An 18,380-nucleotide genomic window follows, 5' to 3' on the forward strand; every position below is an offset into this window, starting at 1 on the left:
GGGAGAATTTCCAGCCCTTCAATTCAAATTTCCAGCCTTTTCTCCCTGCCTTTTTGCAGGGAGCCATTTACAAATGGCTCCGTTTGCAAAAATGGCATTGACTTGCAAGCGGAGCCTCGACCAATTTTTGCCAACGCAGCCGTTCATAAATTGAAAAGTTTGCATGTAGGGACCTTCGTAAGTCGAGGGTTAACTGTACAACATTTGAAAGGAGCCCGAAACGGCCAAAAACAAAAACACAGCAGTCGGAAAGGATAAGAATATAACTCAGTTCAATGCTTTGTCCAACTCACAGGTTCAAAGGATCATCAACAGTCCGTAGTCGAGAGTTCAGGAGGTCAGAGAAGTAAGGTTTTTGTTTTTTGGAAACACAAAAGCTGCAGCAGTGGCGGCAGAAACGGAATGAGGCAGTCGGTGCCGGGGCGGGGTTAAGGGTAGCATGTGGGAGGTGCTTGAGCTCTAGAATGTTCTGCACCATTAGTGTGCATTCACAGAGACCACGAAGAAGAAACAGATGCCGGTTTCTGTGTCTGTTCCCCACTGCCCTCCCTTACTCACTGGTTAGTGATGTTGAGGGGTACTTTATGCAGTCTAGTGTTTTGTTTGTTTTTAGGCTACTTGTCAAAAAAACAAGGGGCAAGTCAGTGTTTGGAGGTTGTTTACAGCCACACACCTTAGATGTCAAATTTTGTGAAAGGCTGCATCTTTGTATTTCCCCTAAACACACTATGGGCTCCTCTCTGCCTGCCTTCATAGACCTGCTTGAGGCTCTGTTTGGAAATCCAGCTAGCTAGCTTTCCCCTGTCCTATTCTCCCTGCATTGCCACCCCAGCCAGAGGCCAGAATTTGGGGTTCAACGAGTGTGCAAACCTACCTTGTGGTGGATGGAGCCCAGGACTAGTTCAACCAAAGGTTCAGCCATAATTGTACCACAAACCGTTGCCCTCCACAATATGCAATGTGCTTTCCAACTGGGGTTCTTGTGTGCTGTCATTTAAGTTGCTGGACAGCTAGTTCACTGAGCTAAGTTTCTGGCTGTAGAACCTGAAATCGGGAATTCCAGTGTGCCTCCTGGAAGAACAGCCACCCAGTGTAGTTATGGTCAAGCTTCACAGCGATAGAATGTCTCCCACCCCATCCCAAAGAAGGGAATGGTAACCTACTTCTGAGTTCTCTCTATTTAAAAGTAACCTGGAAACAGTCGCCATAAGTCAAGATTGACTTCATGGGAAATAAAACTGATGATCATGACGATGACGACATTTCAACACTTATCTTGTACCTTTTTTCTGTGAAGGACTTGCTGCGTGACATTTAAAATAAAGGATTGTCAACCAATGTTTTTTTTTTTAAAAAATTATTTCACCTCACGCATATTACTGACAAAACATGAATTGCAGCTTCCTGTAGGAAAAAAATGCTGCCAGTGCTTTGTGTATGCATTCCACCAAAAGGCTGGCCACAAAAGGCACATATTTTACCTCACTCAAAATGCCACTGTCCTTACTCACTTGTCAACCTTTCAGAAAAAAGCTCTCCTGCCAGAATTTGCCAATTATTTTGTATTGTCTTGGAATGTTTCTGTTAGCATTGTGCATTAACTTCGGACAAATCCTAAAAAAAAAAAATTATATACTTATATAGAGATCTGATCTAGACCAATGTGTCTGCAATTCAGATCAAAAGGGAATGTCCAGATTCAATTCCAGGGTAAAACAAAGCAAATCTACAAATCCATTTGTATCTAGAGCCCAAACCAGATCAGATGTCACTTCAATTTACCGGTTTAAGCTAAATTTAAAAGTCCCTGATACACAAATCACTAAAGTCACTTATCTAAAACTTGGCAGTTTTACTTCCTTATCACATCTCCAAATTTCTTGTATATTTGTGCCAAAAAAATTTATAGAATCATTGAGTTAGAAAGAGCTTGTAAGGCCATCAAATCAAACCCCTTGCTCAGCGCAGGAGTCCAATACCTGTTTTATTTTCCAATGCACTGACTTTTGCAAATCAATTCAAACTCAGGACACAAATCAAATACGCTTGGACAAAACTATTTTGCACCAAGTCAGGATAGATTCTGAAGCTCCAAAGTGGCCTTTAAATAAGCCCTAGTTTTTGCCCTGTCTTCTTTCTGCTTTCCTAAAGAAGAATTCAAGGCATAAGTGTAGGACTCACACCCAATGAAGCCCTTTCAATTGGACGTTGTGCTCTTTTTTTCAGAGCAACTTGTTGTAGTTACATTTCCAATTCCACCCTCACAGTCCAGTCATTACCATAATAATAATAATAATAATAATAATAATAATAATAATAATAATAATAATAATAATAATAATAATAATAATAATAATAATAATAATAATAATAATAATAATAAATACCTTTATTGGCATAATAAATACATACGAGCATACAAAGGGTACAGAGTGCAATTTATGGGAACAGCCCTTAAAACACTAAAACTTTAAATTGGGTTCTCGGGCTGTGTTAGTTTTAATTATATCCAACAGAAATTTGCCGAGTGTATTCAGAGAATTCTCATTGGTACGCTGTAAAATAGAGCTAAAACAGGCTTCATCGGTAAGCCAGGGCTTTCGTTGTGGTAGAGAGGCAAAAAATTGGCCCCTCGCAGCCAAATCCATTACCATTATAGTTACGCCTAAAGACTATTGACTTTCTGGCTTCTCAGATGTCCCTAAACTGTATTTACTTTTTTTCCAATCTGAATTTTTAGCCACTGGCTTCTGCTACAAAAATGTGCATGCCTATCATCTACCTCATGCCACCAAAAATCACAAGGCAGCAGCACAAGGCCCTGCATAAGTCACTTAAGCCAGCAGTTAAACCATATGAAAAGGACAGAAAGAGAGCGATACTGGCAGTGGAAAGAAAAAAAAAATCACATGCCACCAATACAAAAGAGGTGGGGGTGGGGAGAGATGCTGAAACCAAAGGCTTGTTGTTGCTTAGTCGTTTAGTCATGTCCGACTCTTCGTGACCCCATGGACCAGAGCACGCCAGGCCCTCCTGTCATCCACTGCCTCCCGGAGTTGGGTCAAATTCATGTTGGTAGCTTCAGTGACACTGTCCAACCATTTCATCCTCTGTCGTCCCCTTCTCCTCCTGCCTTCACACTTTCCTAACATCAGCAAACATGGACCACCACAAGTACCATTTCCATGTGGGCCCATAAATTAACTCAAATTAACCTGAGAATTGCAAAGGTTCCAGTAGAAATCCGATGAGTTCAGATTATGTAATTGTGTCTATTCCCAACAATTACTCCCAAATGTTTAGAAATAGGCCTTTCTCTCTTTGAAGTGCAGTCTTTGCCTTGAAGTGGTTTCCAATCATGCAATGATGGGTCATCCATTTGCTTGCATAGAGTCAGGGAGAGGCACTTTGTCAATCAAAGACCGGATTCTGACAACTGTGGTTTGCAGAAATACTTTGCTTTGCTATTATTTAACAATGGAATACAGGAGGGCCTGGCGTGCTCTGGTCCATAGGGTCACGAAGAGCCGGACATGACTAAATGGCTAAACATCAACAATTATTTAACAAACAGTTTTATGACCTCAAGTATGCTCTCTTCATCTCCTCTCCCTTTTTATTTTAAAGCATTTGGAAAAAATGAACTAATCAACACAAGTTACACCATCAGTCTTTTCCAGAAATTTTAGTTTATTATCATACCTAGGCTTCGTTTTCTCCATTTGGAAAAGAAAGCAACGGAGATACATGGCACCTTTGCAACATTTATTATATAAGATAATGCAACATTTTGGAACTCCAGCCTCCAGGAAGTGCCGTTCATCCCTTTTCCTCTTGCCTTCCACTGGCAACTGAAAGCATACCTCTTTAGAGTCAGAGGCTACTAAGGTAAGGGCAGCTTTTAACATTTAAAGCTTTTAAATAATGTTTTTAAATATTTGTATATTACAGTTTACATTTATTTTATTTTAATTTTTGTTTATACAGCCTTGGGAGAGCCAGGGGAGAAAGGCTGGGGGGGGGGAATAAAATAATATAAGTAAGTATTGGGAGCAAATAGAGCAGGCAGCAACTGGTCCTTTCAGAGAAGTGTGCCTGCGTACAAACTTGTTAGCTTCACTCTCAACTTTCTCTCACTAAATTCAGACTGTAAGCTCCCAAATTCCAAATACCCATATTGGGGTGAAACCTCTATTTGGCCAATCTCAAAGGTACACAAAAGAATGCAAGCTTCCAAGAATACTGACCACTTCATCACACCAGATGTTACAAAAAGCAAACAAGCTTGATTGTGATTCCTTTTAGTCTGCATGGTGTCTTGAGAGGTGATGAAGGAGGAAGACTAAGCAAACAATTCATTGAGGCTCATCAGGTGACACAAGGGTGATTTTCACTCAGAGCAGCGTAGACTTCCTGGGGAACTGGAAAGTTTCAAAAGTTTGGTCATCTGACTTAGACAATCCAAGTCCCCGCTGTAAACCCAGAGCTGTTTCCACCCTGTTTGAGCTGCTGGAAAAACAGATATGAAACATTATTGAGGCTGAGGATAATTTTAAATGCTGGATTAGGTAAGAAGGTAAGTAGCACCCAATTAGGCAATGTTACTTATTGCACTAGAGAGAAGGCACCCTCTACCACCAGCACAAACCACCACCCTTGCACATCCTATTGAGTTGAACAGCTAAATTCAATGTCCGCAAAATCTTTAAAAAGCAAAAGGTTGCCATGTTGACCAAGCAACAAATTCAATTCCTCCATCAAGCCTTATATCATGTCATCCTCTAGATTCCCAGACCCAAGAAATGATTGATTGATTGATTGATTGATTGATTGATTGATTGATTGATTGATTGATTGATTGATTGATTGATTTGTAATGCTTATTTACCACCCTAGAGCCAAGCTCTTCTGGAATGTTTTCACTAAAAAAAGAGAGAGAAAACGATGAACTTTTAAAAGTCTAAAACAGAATAAAACGCACAACAAGAGCCTCAAGTCCCATTTGTGGTCAGAAAACAGATGATCAAAATTTGAGAAATAATTTTATGTTGACCATTTGTGTTATTTGCATTTGCAGTGTGGCAGCTCTCAGACTGGGGATGTGGTGGCGCTGCGGGTTAAACCGCAGAAGCCTCTGTGCTGCAAGGTCAGAGGTCCAGCAGTCGTAAGATTGAATCCACGTGACGGAGTGAACTACCATCGCTTGTCCGAGCTCCTGCCAACCTAGCAGTTTGAAAGCATATAAAAAAATGCAAGGAGATAAATAGGTACCACCACGGTGGGAAGGCGTTCCATGTCTAGTCATGCTGGCCACGTGACCACAGAAACTGGACATACGCTGGCTCTATGGCTTGGAAACGGGGATGAGCACCACGCCCTAGAGTCAGACATGACTGGATTAAATAACCAGGGGAACCTTTACCTAGCTCTCAGACTGTGGCACGTTCTCCCTTGGGTGACATTGGTGGCTCCCTCTCTTCTATCCTTCTGCCAACTGCTGAAGACCCACCTTTTCAGGCAGGTTTTTGACTTCAATATGTGACTTTTAAATTGAGTCCCTGGGTGCTGGTTTTTTAGCTTTTCAACTGGTGTTGGTTTTTAAAGCTAATGTTTTTAATTACTTAAAATATTTTAATTATGGTGGTAGTTTAATTTGTTTTTTAACGTGTTATTTATTGTTTTAAATTTTCCTTGTTTTAACTTTGTGAGCCACCTTGAGTCCTCCTATGGGGAGAAAGGCGGCTTATAAATAAACATTAAACAGCAGGAGATTGTATAAGTATGAAGTATTTAAAAGCATTTTAGGACTCAAAAGCATGCAAAAATTATAAACAAAAACATCATCATTAAGGAGCGTGATGATATTCCTTTTGATCAAGTCTCTGCCCGTTCATTCACAATACTACTCAAGAAAGAATTTCCATTTCAGGCGTCACTAATGCACTATAGAGAAGAGAACATTCTTAGAATGCTAGCTGGAAAAGGGAATGTGGGATAGACCTGAGTGATTCAACATACATTCCTTTGAGGCTGAGAAAGCAAACTTTCAAGACTTCCAAAGATGGATTGCCTTCTACCTGAAACCTCCTGAGTCAACGGACAAAAAGCAGGATGCCGGAGCCTAAAGATTGCTATCCCAACATGGCTGAAAATAGTAACTCAGGGAGGAAACCTAAATTTGTTATTTTCATTTAAGTTTATGGGTTAAGGGTCATGTTGGCGTTACTCTGGAAAGATTAAGGGTTCCCTGCCTCTTTGGAATGTGAGGAATGAAACTGACACAAACAGTGTAATAGTTTGCATGTCCACCCAAGAAATAAACTTTATTAAGAATAAGTATTGCTGAGAATTTCATCTTAGGTGTGTTTTTACAGAACAGCAGCTGAAATCTTGGGAGTGAAAAGATGTAAAGTTATGTACATGAATTGTCCTGTTTGTCTTTTACTTTTCTCTCATTTATCAAAAATAACTATCAACCTTTGTTCTGTCCTAAAACAACACATTTTGAAATGATTGTTTTGGCTTGAAAACTCATTTAAATATGTTTCCTCACTCAAAGTTCTTTTACATCATTCTTAGATTCATGATTAGAGGGGTGATCTACAACAAAATTCAACAATGCAGTGAAAATGCTATTTATGAGCAGACATGGAAAATTAACTTTGCAAATCTTTCTCCAGTCTTTAGCCACTGTCAGTACTGTATCTATAAAAAGTTCCACATGCACAATGTGCATGTACCATGCTTGTATTAAAACGGGGGGGGGGGTGTCCAGATGTTTTTGGCCTCCGTACATCGTCACCAGTCAATGGGAGATACAGTGACAGCCTCGAGATAGGAAAACTTACTTTTTTGGACCCCAACTCCACAAGTCCCTGGATTCTGGGCTTTGTAGTCAGTCCAAAGGATAACTTTCCCAGGCTCTTCCCCTTTCCTCCATGTCGCCACCACAACCTTTGAGTTGCAATGATGGCAAAGAAGAAGGTGTATCTCACCAGCAAAACTCGGGGTGAAGTTTTTTCCTCTTTACAAGAGTACCTGCAACGAGCAGGCAAATCTCCACCCAGGGGAAGAACTAAATTTTTAGCACAGGAATGAGTGACAAAAGGAAAAGAGAGCTTTCATGAACGTTAAGAAATAAATGGGGGGGGCGGGTAAAAGCGCTTTCGAGGGGGCTCAGAATATTTTTCCTTAACCGAGTCAAGAGTTTAGGAGAAACCTTTGCAGATCGGCGATGTAAGTGCTGCGTCCGTGCCTAGAACAGTTAACGTGTGCATTGCCAGGTCTCTCCCTTGTCTACCCACCAACCCGGGCGGGAGGCGCTACGTGCTCTCGCTCTCTCCCCTACCTGCGGACTCGGGCAGGATCCGCCCTTCGAAAAAGAGTGAATCGACACTGAACCCGCCTCGCCTTTGGAGGCTGGGGAAAAAGGTGGGGCGTCGATTCCTGTTGAGATTTACTCTCAACTCAAGCTCCCCACCTGGGTCACTTCACGTCACGTTGTTTACTTTTTTTAAAAACTTTTATTTGGTTTTTACCCCGGCCCCCTAGACAAGGTCTACTCGGGGCGGCTTACATATTTAAAACATAACAATTCTTCCGCCCCCCCCCCCCCCAATCTATGCAATCAGCCTGAGGCGGTGGTCAGGCAGCTGAAGGAGCGTCGCGGCGTGGCTGCCGGGCCTGGCGATTCCAGGTGACACGCCGCGCCCAGGCGGGCCGGGCCGGGGCGGGGCGGAGGCTGTTTTCCGGGCGCTGCCGGGTTTTCTTTCTCCCCCCCCCCCGCGGGCCAGGTAAGAAGGCGGTGCGGGCCAGCCGGCCAGCCGCGCCTTCCCGCTGCTTTCCGGCAGGGGGCGTGGGCTGCACGCCGGCTGCCCCGCTCGCCTTCCCGCCCGCCGGCCCGCAAATCCCTGGGCAGCTCCAAGCGGCGGGCGCGCCCCCGACGGCTTGCCGTGCCCGCTCGGCCAGTTGGGCGCTTCTCTCGCTGGCTGGCTGGCTGGCTGGCTCGCTCGCCATGGCCGTTCCTGCCGTCAGCTCCGACGCCGGCTCCGGCTACATCCGCACGGTCTTGGGGCAGCAGAAGTTGAACGAGCTGGACAGCTCCAGCTTGGCTTTGCCCGCTCGGCTGTCGGGCGGCCGAGGGCAGGAGCAGAAATCGCTTCGCATCCAGAGGCAGGTCCAGCAGACCCTGGCCAGGAAAAGCAAAGGCTCCTCGGTCCACGGTGAGTGAGAGAGATCTCGGTGGGTGGGTGGGTGGGTGTGTTCCGCCTCCTTCAAACTTTCCGGTTAACTTCCCTCTGGTGCTTTCCTGCAAACCCCCCTTCTAATAAAACCAAAGGACTGGGAGGGGGAGAGAAATGAAATAAAGCTTTCACGTCGACTTTACTCCCATCCTACCTGCAGAGCACCAAATAATAATAATAATAATAAATTAAAACCCTTAAAATTCCTCTTTTGCCTCGCCCCACTTTGAAGGATGGGGGAAAAGACCTGATCCATTCAGGGTTAAAATCATGAAAATCCCCTTCTTAGCCCTAGATCAGAAAGGTGGGGGGGGGGGAGTTAATACTCTCCCGGTGAAGTCCGTGCAGCTTTAAAAGTGTGTCATCTCAGGAGCGTTACGCCTGGGTTCCTTTACTGTTACTAGCACAATTTTTACTCAGGAAATCCCTCTTCTGGTTGTTCGGAAGTAATTGGCCTTTCCACACCCAGACAACTGGGGCTGAGGCATTAAGATAGGGTAAAAAGGTCTGTAGTGCAATTCATAGGGTAGGATGGTGCTTATTCCCTAGTAAAGGGTAAAAAAGGCACATAAAAAGGGCCAGGTGCTCCATTCGTAAAAAGAAAGTCTGAAGTTGGGCAGTGCCTTTATTAGGTCTTTCAAACGTTATAGAGAAGATAGGCCTTTGAGGGGGCCCTTGCCATCAAGAAAAAGTGGTCTAAAACTAGAGGTTGAGGTAAATAATTCAAAAACTTGGCCCAGAGTGATGCCCTTTTGGGCTGGTGAAGACAGACTGCTAACAAAGCAAAATGGAGTTTCAAATTACACCTGAGATAGAGGTGAAGGTGACAAAGGTAACGATTTACATTTCCTTCTGTAGACAAAAGGCTGGCTTGCCCTCCCTTCCAGGTCTGTAATTTCCCTAAAATGAGGCACACAAGCTGCTTTTTAGGATTGGCAGAGGGCAATGCAAAGGCTACAGTTTGTACCTTAAAAAAGGAGAATACATTTTGGCATTACACCTTTATAGAGTTGCCTTGAGTCGGAAGTGACTGGATAACACATGACAGGTGTTTTCGAGGTCAGCAGGTCTTTCCACTGACTGCTTTTTTTCTATTCCCCCCCCTCCATTTTCATTTCCTTCTTTACATTTCCAGCTATTTGCTTTCAGCTTCCTCTCTTTTCTACCCATGTTTTCCCTCTTTTCTACCCTGTTTTCTACCCATTTTCCTTTCTTCTAAATTTTTTTGGCTTGCAGACGTCTCTCTTTGCAAACATGTTGAAGCAGAAGGGTGGGGGAGAACATGTTTTTCTTTCATTTTCCTGAGAAGATGATATTCAGGCTTCATTTTAGGTCAATGAGAGTATTTCTTTGCATCTAGTGGCGGCTTTCTCAAACTCATGAGAGACCCAGAGTTTCATATATATGCAAATCAGAGATAGTATTACGATGCACATGCGATTATAATTTTACATGGTGTGGCAGATTTTATGGCTTCTCGGCTTGCTCATTTGTTTGATCTCTTATGGGGGAAAAGTGATACTTGCTCTGTACCAACTTTTGCGACTTTAGCTTACTGTAAAGTGAATACAGAAGCACATCACCCAAAGTGCACATGTGAAATACCCCACTTACTCGAAGCGGTAGAGACCAAGAGGAGCAAGCAAATGCTATCTATAGATCTCCAAATGGCAGCAGTACAGTACAGAGTTTAATTTGAAGTGCCAGAGTTACGTTTTTTAAATGTTAACAATAAAAAGAATCTGGAGAAGATCAGTCAGATTTATTAAAAAGCAGGCTCTGTAATTATTATGCACTTAATAATACAGTTCTGAGAACCAGCTTATTTGCATTCAATAAAACTTCTTACGTTATTTTGCCACTTCAATTATAATAAAGAAAATATGTCACTCCAGATCTTAACACAGTTATTAACCCCATTCACAATTTGCATTCAGATATAGTTATTTTTCTCCACAAGTCTGTTCTGTGGTGTTCTGGCTCCATTAGAATATGAGTTTGTTTAGCTTTCCATACAGTCTCCTAAAACCATGAATTGTGAGAAATGACTGTGTTGTCCCATCCTCCTTCCATGTGTTAACCTTCCTCACGTATCTATGAAGGAATGGCAATTATTTTTATGGTGGAGGTGGCCTAGGACCTTTTGCAGCCTGAGGCACAGCAGCAAATGGGAAACACGTGAACCAGATATTCCCACAAAGCACTCTACCCACAAAGCCTTCGAGAATACACTCTACCTTTCTTTAAAAATATAGTAACAAATTTAATAATGAACAATTTGCCACACTTTTTCGGTACCCAAAATAATTTGCCCGAAGTAGCTACCTGACTCTGCCAACTTTTAATCCTATAATGCACAAATCAGACCCATGGGACTTGATTTTTACAAAGGCCTGCTCCCCACATCGTTGGGCCTGCTATGGTTGTGCACTTGGTAAATAATCATTATGAGTGTCTACTAGGGCAACTCCCTTTGGTCCTCTGCTGGCTGGCTGCTTTATTCAGGCAGGCTTTCGGAAACCGACCAGCAGCTGACAAAGGAGCTTTTAATGTGCGAGTGTTGTATGCTTTTAATAATGGGTTTTAACATTTTAACTGTTTGCCTGTTATTGTGAGCAGCCTTGACTCCCAATTTTGGAAAAAGAAAAAAGTCAAGGGATGAATCTGCAGTATCTTTATATTAATTAATTAATTAATTAATTAATTAATTAATTAATTAATTCATTCATTCATTCATTCATTCATTCATTCATTCATTCATTCATTCATTCATTTTATATTCTACCCATCTAGCAAACTGCCATGCTGGGCAGTGTACAACAAATTAATCATACATATAATAATATACACAATAAACTATCCCAGACATAAATCATAACCCAAAACAGGTGGCGAAACAAATTCTGGAACACACTACAATACTGCAACACTATGGTCATTCAACCACAATTAAAACGTAAACAGAAATAGAAACACATACACCTGTGGACTGTTAACTGTGGAGTTTCAACAAGTTGAAAAATACTGGGTTGAAAACAAAAGGGCAAACAAAACAAATGAAAAATAGAATTTCAAAAAAAATTAAGTCCCTTCAATTAAACAGGTGAGTCTTTATAAAGTTTCTCCTTAACCTTTTGGGGCTGTTTGGTGTCCATTCATTATAGAATATAGGATTTTACCTCTAGATTGGCTGTCTGTTCATGTAGCTGGCTCTTCTAACAATTCATTGTTTGATTCATCACAATACCTTTCATTGTATTTATTGCTTCCCCTCAAGGCATCTTCCCTAAACGGGCCTGCTTTTCTCCCTCCTGTTGATTACCTACACATCTGTTGCTGTGCTGTAGACATTTCCCTAAATTGGATGTGTGTTGTTTAGATTTGAGGCACAGTGCATCCTGCCCAGGTAAACGGTGCAAGGATGTTGACTTGATGGCTTTTGAGTGTTCTGGGATTCTAGTGTTTTGTGGCCTTATCCTGGATTGCTTAAGTTGTCTGTGGAGGTGAAATGATGGTTTGCAGTGGTGTAGGGGTAAATTTGAAAGTGTGACTATTTATCATAACCAGCCAAATAAGGAAAGTCAAGAAATACAGGCAGGTAAATCAATCCACATCAACAAAAGGTCTTTTATCAAGTTGATTGCCCATTCAAGATCACAACATACTCAGATACTTTGTATTACAACAGGGATAGCCTGCAACAATCCATTTGCTCCTGGAAAAAAATCAATGTCTCAGGTACTGTGAGGATTGCAGCTATACTCAGAGGGAACTGGGAAGTCTGGGAGGCAGTGGCACATGATGTCATCATCTCTGCTAATGAGAAAGTCCTGGGATTTTGATCCTGTATGGCCTGGTTATTTTGCTATAGAGCAGTACACTCTGTCATTTGTGCCCTTTCAACTGTTCTGAATAGAAAGTTTAGCTCTTTTATGCCTATTGTAAACCCTGAAACTGGAGTGGTGGCATTCAGGTTGAGATCCTCTCTCAGGTATAAATAAAAGGATGTGACCTTGTACCATTCATTCGCAATCTAATTACACAATAATATTTTTCCTAAGGATGAAACTGTAGGCATAGTCTGTAGTCTGCTGAATAGGGTGTATCAGAGCTTGAAAATACTTCAGGCATCTTCTCTTTTTTTCCTTTTTCTGGACTACATATCCCAGTATCCTCCTAGCCAATATGACCTCTGGGAATGGTAGTCCAAGGACATAACTTTTCTACCTAGCTCTAATATCCCACCTCTGCAGTTCTTACACAATCTTGTAACACGTTTGGGCATTTGAATGGGAAAGTGTTTTAAATTAGGAAAAGGCAATTTGTCAGTTTACAGGTGTTGTTGGATTTAAAATTCCATGAGCCCCAGTCCTGGCAAGGCATGGTGGGAATGGTGTCCCCAGCAATATCTGGAGACGCACGCTTCCCGGACAAATCCTGTGCTTTGACGAACGGCTATAGAGGCCGTTTTCTCTGTACAACTGTACAAAGGCAATCCATTCCTCGTCTGCGGAGGTAAAATTTATTACTTAAAAATATATATCCAGAGAGGTTTTCAAGTTTCGAACCTCCATCCTGAAACTTTTACGTTAACTTCAGATCATGAAGCCTCAAAATCTGGCTTGGATGATTTGTAGATCTTTTCTGTCCTCATCCTTTCCCCTCCCCCACCTCTGCAGTGCCTGAAGAAAGTCTTGCAAGTCTTGAAAGCTTGCCTGGTGTTCACATTTTAGTGGTCCAAAAAAGACATTACACCACCTTGGTTTTGGGCAAAAGAAAAAAAAACCTGTCGTACTACTAAACTGGTGAAGAACTTGAAAAAGTTAATTTTTTTCAGATTGCAACACTTAAGAGATTGTGACTTCTACTGGTGAGATACAAAGTATGGTGTAGTAGATAGAGTAACAGACTAGGACTCAGGTGGCCTGGGTTCAAATCCTTGCTCAGCTATGGAAATTCACTAGGGGCGTGGAACTAGTAAAACCACTCCTTATATACCTCATTTACCTTGAAAGCCCTATTAGGGTTATGGCTTGAAAAATCAGTTTGTCTTCTTGATGCTACAGGATTCTGGATTTATTACGAGAAAACTGCTGGATAGCTTAGTGGTTCATGTAGCTGGTTGTGAAGCCAGAAGTGGGGAATTCAATTCCCCCCTGTGGCTCCCTGAGAGGGGCTGGACTCAGTGATTCATAGGGTCCCTTACAGCCCTGCAGTTCTAAGTTTATTAAAATATTTTAATATTTGAAGCCATCAGTTGTTGTGCAGTGCTGGTAATCAGCATGACACAGATTAGATGAGGCCCATAGTGATCGCTCAGTCAGGTGTCTGGCCATGGAACCAGAGGTGTTAGGGGTTGATTTGCCTTGGGAAAGCTCCCCAGCCCTAGAGGGCTGCTAGAAGACGGCAATGATAAAACTACTTTCGAGTATAGTGGTGCCTCGCAAGACGAATTTAATTCGTCCTGCAGTTAATGTTGTCTTGCGAAAAATTCATCTTGCGAAATGTGTTTTCCCATAGGAATGCATTGAAATCTAATTAATGTGTTCCTATGGGCAAAAAAGGTCGAATTTGGTTTACAAAGGGTTTATTAAGTGCTCTTTAAAGCCATACATATTGTGCAGATGATTTAAAAAATTTCTGTCAAAAAAAACTTTAACTTTTTAAACATCATGGAAAAACATTTAAAAATCAGCAAACATGAGGCAGGAACAAAAAACGGAAAACATTCTTCTTGCGAAGCACGACCATAGGAACATTTGTCTTGCGAGTCATCAACCCCACACACACACACACACACACACACACACACACACACACACACACACACACACACACACACACACACACACACACACACACACACACACACACACACACACACACACACACACCATTGCCAAAACCATTTGTCTTGCGAGCTTTTTGTCCTTAGAGGCATTTGTCTTGCGGGGCACCACTGTATTCTGTACCTGGAAAACCATGGAAAATATTGCAGTAAATAAGAATTTACTTGATAGCACCTAATTATTATATCCATGAGACTAGTCTTTATATTGTGGAAACAAAGGTAACCATTGGTCATAGGTGGGATAATCAAGGCATTTTCTTTTTCATTCTGCAATAAGCAGTGAGTCACACAATGTATTATTTGATCTACATGGAGGCTGCTCTACTCATTAGAGAGCATTTTTGACCTTACAGCTATAATACTGCTTTCTGCAGAGAGAAATGTGCTACTCGGATGTACTGAACTTGTGTGGTGTCATATACTGGGTGTATAGTTGTTAAGTTATAAAAGCAGGAGGAGATAAGAAATTTGCTGGATGTTTCTGGACAGTGTTTTAGACAATATCTCAGGCTGCTTTGTTTGCAGACAGCGTAGCAAAAATCAATAGAACGTGTTTCTTTATCTGAATCTGACCAATGGAAAGACATGGCAAGTTGGAACAACGCCTGAGTACACATACCTGCCAAACAACACCAACAACGTGAAACTCTTCCTACATAGCCTTTGCGTCTGACTTGCAGAGCTGCTGTTTAGAAAAGTTTATTTTATGGTTGCAAACTCTTGGAACCCCCTGCCAGAATACTGTGGTCCAAAATGTAACTTTTCCGGACTCTGATCACATAGACTTCTTCTTTTGGCAATGTTTTGTTATTTTTTATTTTTCCAATATGTGGCTCTTTGGGACATTTTGCATTTTTGAGATGCCATGGAATTTTGAAGGTATTGCATTTCCTAAACAAAAACACATGATTTAAATGTTAGCAAGCTTTATACATATGGAATCTCTTTCATAGTGGACATTTATTGCACAGAAGTAGGGCTGGCCCCTAATCCTGCCAAACCTCCATCTACATGCCGTATGTAAGTGAAAGTAAAAAATTGCTTAAGCCAGCTGAGTTGTTTGGGCAATTTGGGGGGGGGACCTTCCACAGACCTCTCTGCTTCACTAAAAGGAGTCAGTCAGTCAATCAATCCATCACTCAATAAAATAAAATAAATAAAACAAAATAATAAGAAATTAACAAGAACAACAACAACAATTTGCTGAACTTTCAGGAAACCAAATGTCAGCTGCTGAAGAATATTGCCTCAACTCTGCCACATGAGACAGCCTTTGAGCAGGGGAAGCTCTGTGACAGGTGTGGTGGATGCACATGTCTGTGGCTTATTGCGCATATGTCTATTGGGGGGCACACACCTTTCCATTACACGGACATTCAATGAAGGGTGTGGTCAGCAGATGTGACAGTATGCACCTGGGGCAGCTTCGAGAACTACCTTAAAGGAAATTAAACTATGATAGTTTCACAACAAATGAACTTTGCACCTGGCAAATTCTTCCCCTGTATAGTTTCCAGCATCTATAAAAGACCAATGACATAGTGCACCTTTGAGGTTAATTATACTCTGCAACAAACAAGAGGTGCAATTGTTCTTGTGTATGCTGCGTGCTTATCCAGTAAACACAAGGAAAGAATATCTGTGTTCTCCAGTCATAAAGGCTAGGTTTGTCCATTGCTCCATGAGGACTAGTCAACTGAGGAGTAGACATGGTGCTTTCAGGAGTCCTGCTGTATGTTTTTGTGTGTAGTTTTTGTTTGTTTGTGGGTAATAAAATCCAGCCCCTGTCAAGGGAGCCCACCAGATAACTTCTGAAGGGGACAACAGAGGATGAGATGGTTGGACAGTGTCATTGAAGCAACCAACATGAATTTGACGCAACTATGGGAGGCAGTGGAAGATAGGAGGGCCTGGCATGCTCTGGTCCATGGGGTCACGAAGAGTTGGACACGACTGAACGAACGAACGAACAAATAATAATAATTAGATTATAATAATAATCTTAGAAAGTGTGATGATTATATTAAGCAGGTTACCCATTGCACGCCCACCCCAGCAAGCTAGGTATTCAGTTTACCCACTTCAGAAGGATGAGAGGCTGAGTCAGCCTTAAGCCGGCTGGCTACCTGAGCCAGTCTTGTCAGGCTTGACTGCAATACTGCAGGTGAACCACTGCATCACAAGAGTCCTGCAAAACTGTGGAACTGGAAGGAGGCCTATGGATAATCAAGTCCAGCCCCTCTCAAGGGAGCCCACCAGATAATTCCTGAACAATGGCTCTGTAATTAGTTAACTCAGCTATCCAGCAGTTATTCTGTTGTCCTTTGGAAAAGTTTTCTGTTGGGTTTTTAAAGCTGAATGAATAGCAGGGTGGATAAAAATCAATGATTTTTAGTCAAATTAATTCAAATCATTATTTAAATTGAAAAAAGAATTTTTGATTATTTTAAAATAATTAAAACATCCATTTTTAAATTTAAATTAAATCTACCCTGAAATAGTCTTGTATTTTTAAATTTCTGTTATTTTATTTATTGATTGATTTGTTCGATTTATATCCCGCCCATCTGGTATGTTCTACCACTCTTTATCTTTGTGTAAAGCATGTTAACAATAAAAGGAGTCCTTTCTCTATAAATTGCAATTGGCTTGTTTCTCCTGGCACACATGGGATATTTTTAGGACTGCCAAGCCCCAAATCTACTCCAAGGGAGAGATGTTTGCCATCCCTGACTTTGCTATGAGTTTACTAAGGAGATCAACTCATCTGTTAATGTGAAGCTATTGCAACTTTTTGGCATTTCAGCGGCTAAAATCCTGTTTGCACAGCCACTCCGCGTAAGGCTGATGACATTGTCAGCTGCAGCAGTTTATTTGAAATTTTAAAAATTCCAATTGCATCTCCCTTAGGATCATGAGGAATCTTTAGGGAGGGGGTGCAGGTTAGGGAGAAATCTTTTATGTCCAAAAAAAAATGACCAGTATGGAATTATTCTTATCAATGACAGAAATTTTTGGAAATCAGCTATCTTCTGAAGACAAAAGGGATCCTGTAGACACCTCAGGACATTCAGCAAGGAAATTGGAAATGCTGTATTTTTGAAAAATTGCTGAAAATTGATGATGTCATAAACTGCACACAGTGTAGCTGACAGAATTTCAGCCAGTGAAGCTAATACGAAGCAAAAGGTGTAGCTAATTTAAGTGTAAAATAGAGTTTCTTCCATAACGGATTGTGGATAAAGGCAAGGGAAAAATTTGTTCTAGTTACAAAAAGCTGTCTAAGGTAGTAAAAGAAGATAAGGATGATTTCTGGGTGTTCGTGCTAAAGTGAGACCTTAGAGTTATCTAGTGATTGAAGAAGGGAGACATCTGTTGTCTTGAAATGAAAAGCTAATTTTTTAAAAAAAAATGCCATTAATTTACTTCCAGTCCTTATTTGTGCAACTGTAACAAGCTGGATTTAGTTGCATGCATCTTAATGACAAGCCTTCCAGACCTTCAGCTTTGAAGGCAACTTTAAGACTGATAAACTTCCCTTCTCACTTTGAAATCTAATCTCTTTACTTTGCCTTTGTTCTACATAATAGCTCTTCCCTTTGAACAAACATGAAGGCGTCTTGTGGCACCTGCAAGGCTAACACATTTATTATGGCCTAATCCTTCAAGGATTAGAACCCCTTCCTCTCATGGAAACCGACTCTAGTCCCCAAATGTATATACTTTCATAACTCTTAGTTTTCAGAGATGTGATCATGTTAGTCTGTGCAAGCATTTCAAGAAACGTAAAACAAAACAAAAAGATATTGTGGCACCTTAAAGAGTAACTGCTATATTTTAATGTAAACTTTCATGAAACACAGTCTACTTCTTTGAACTGCAGAGCAGGAAGGGACCCCATGGAATCCAGCCCCCCTCAAGGAGGCACAGTGGGGAATTGAACTCCCAACTTCTGGTTCCACCGCTAGATGCCTAAGTTATCCAGCAGTTCCTTGGACATTCGAGTTAGAATACAGAGACTACTACATGATAAAACACGAGTCTGTTACAGAGGATGGAAATATTACAGTGGACCCTCTACTTAAGGAATTAATCCGTATTGGAATGGTGGCTGCAAGTCGAAAAGTCTGTAGGTTGAATCTCCATTGACCTACAATGCATTGAAAACCGATTAATCCCATAACCAGCGGTTTTTATTCTATTTTTGTTCCATTTTGGGTTTTTTCTGGTCTGTAAGTCAATTCTCCGGCTGCAAGTCGAATCTAAATTTTGCAGGCAGAGAAGTC

The 18,380-nt window shown here is 41.5% G+C and overlaps 1 protein-coding gene across 1 annotated transcript in view; it reads left to right on the forward strand.

Annotated features, from left to right (window-relative positions):
* Nucleotides 1-7,930: 7,930 nt before the first annotated feature.
* Nucleotides 7,931-18,380, forward strand: part of PKP2 (plakophilin 2) — a 72,649-nt gene continuing 62,199 nt past the window's right edge. The window contains exon 1 of the mRNA XM_072999937.2: nt 7,931-8,222. Within this exon, the coding sequence (XP_072856038.2) occupies nt 8,015-8,222 (208 nt within the window). The 5' untranslated portion in view covers nt 7,931-8,014. The remainder of the gene's footprint in view (nt 8,223-18,380) is intronic.

This window comes from Pogona vitticeps, chromosome 5 (assembly GCF_051106095.1).
Source record: "Pogona vitticeps strain Pit_001003342236 chromosome 5, PviZW2.1, whole genome shotgun sequence".
NCBI classification, from domain to species: domain Eukaryota; kingdom Metazoa; phylum Chordata; class Lepidosauria; order Squamata; family Agamidae; genus Pogona; species Pogona vitticeps.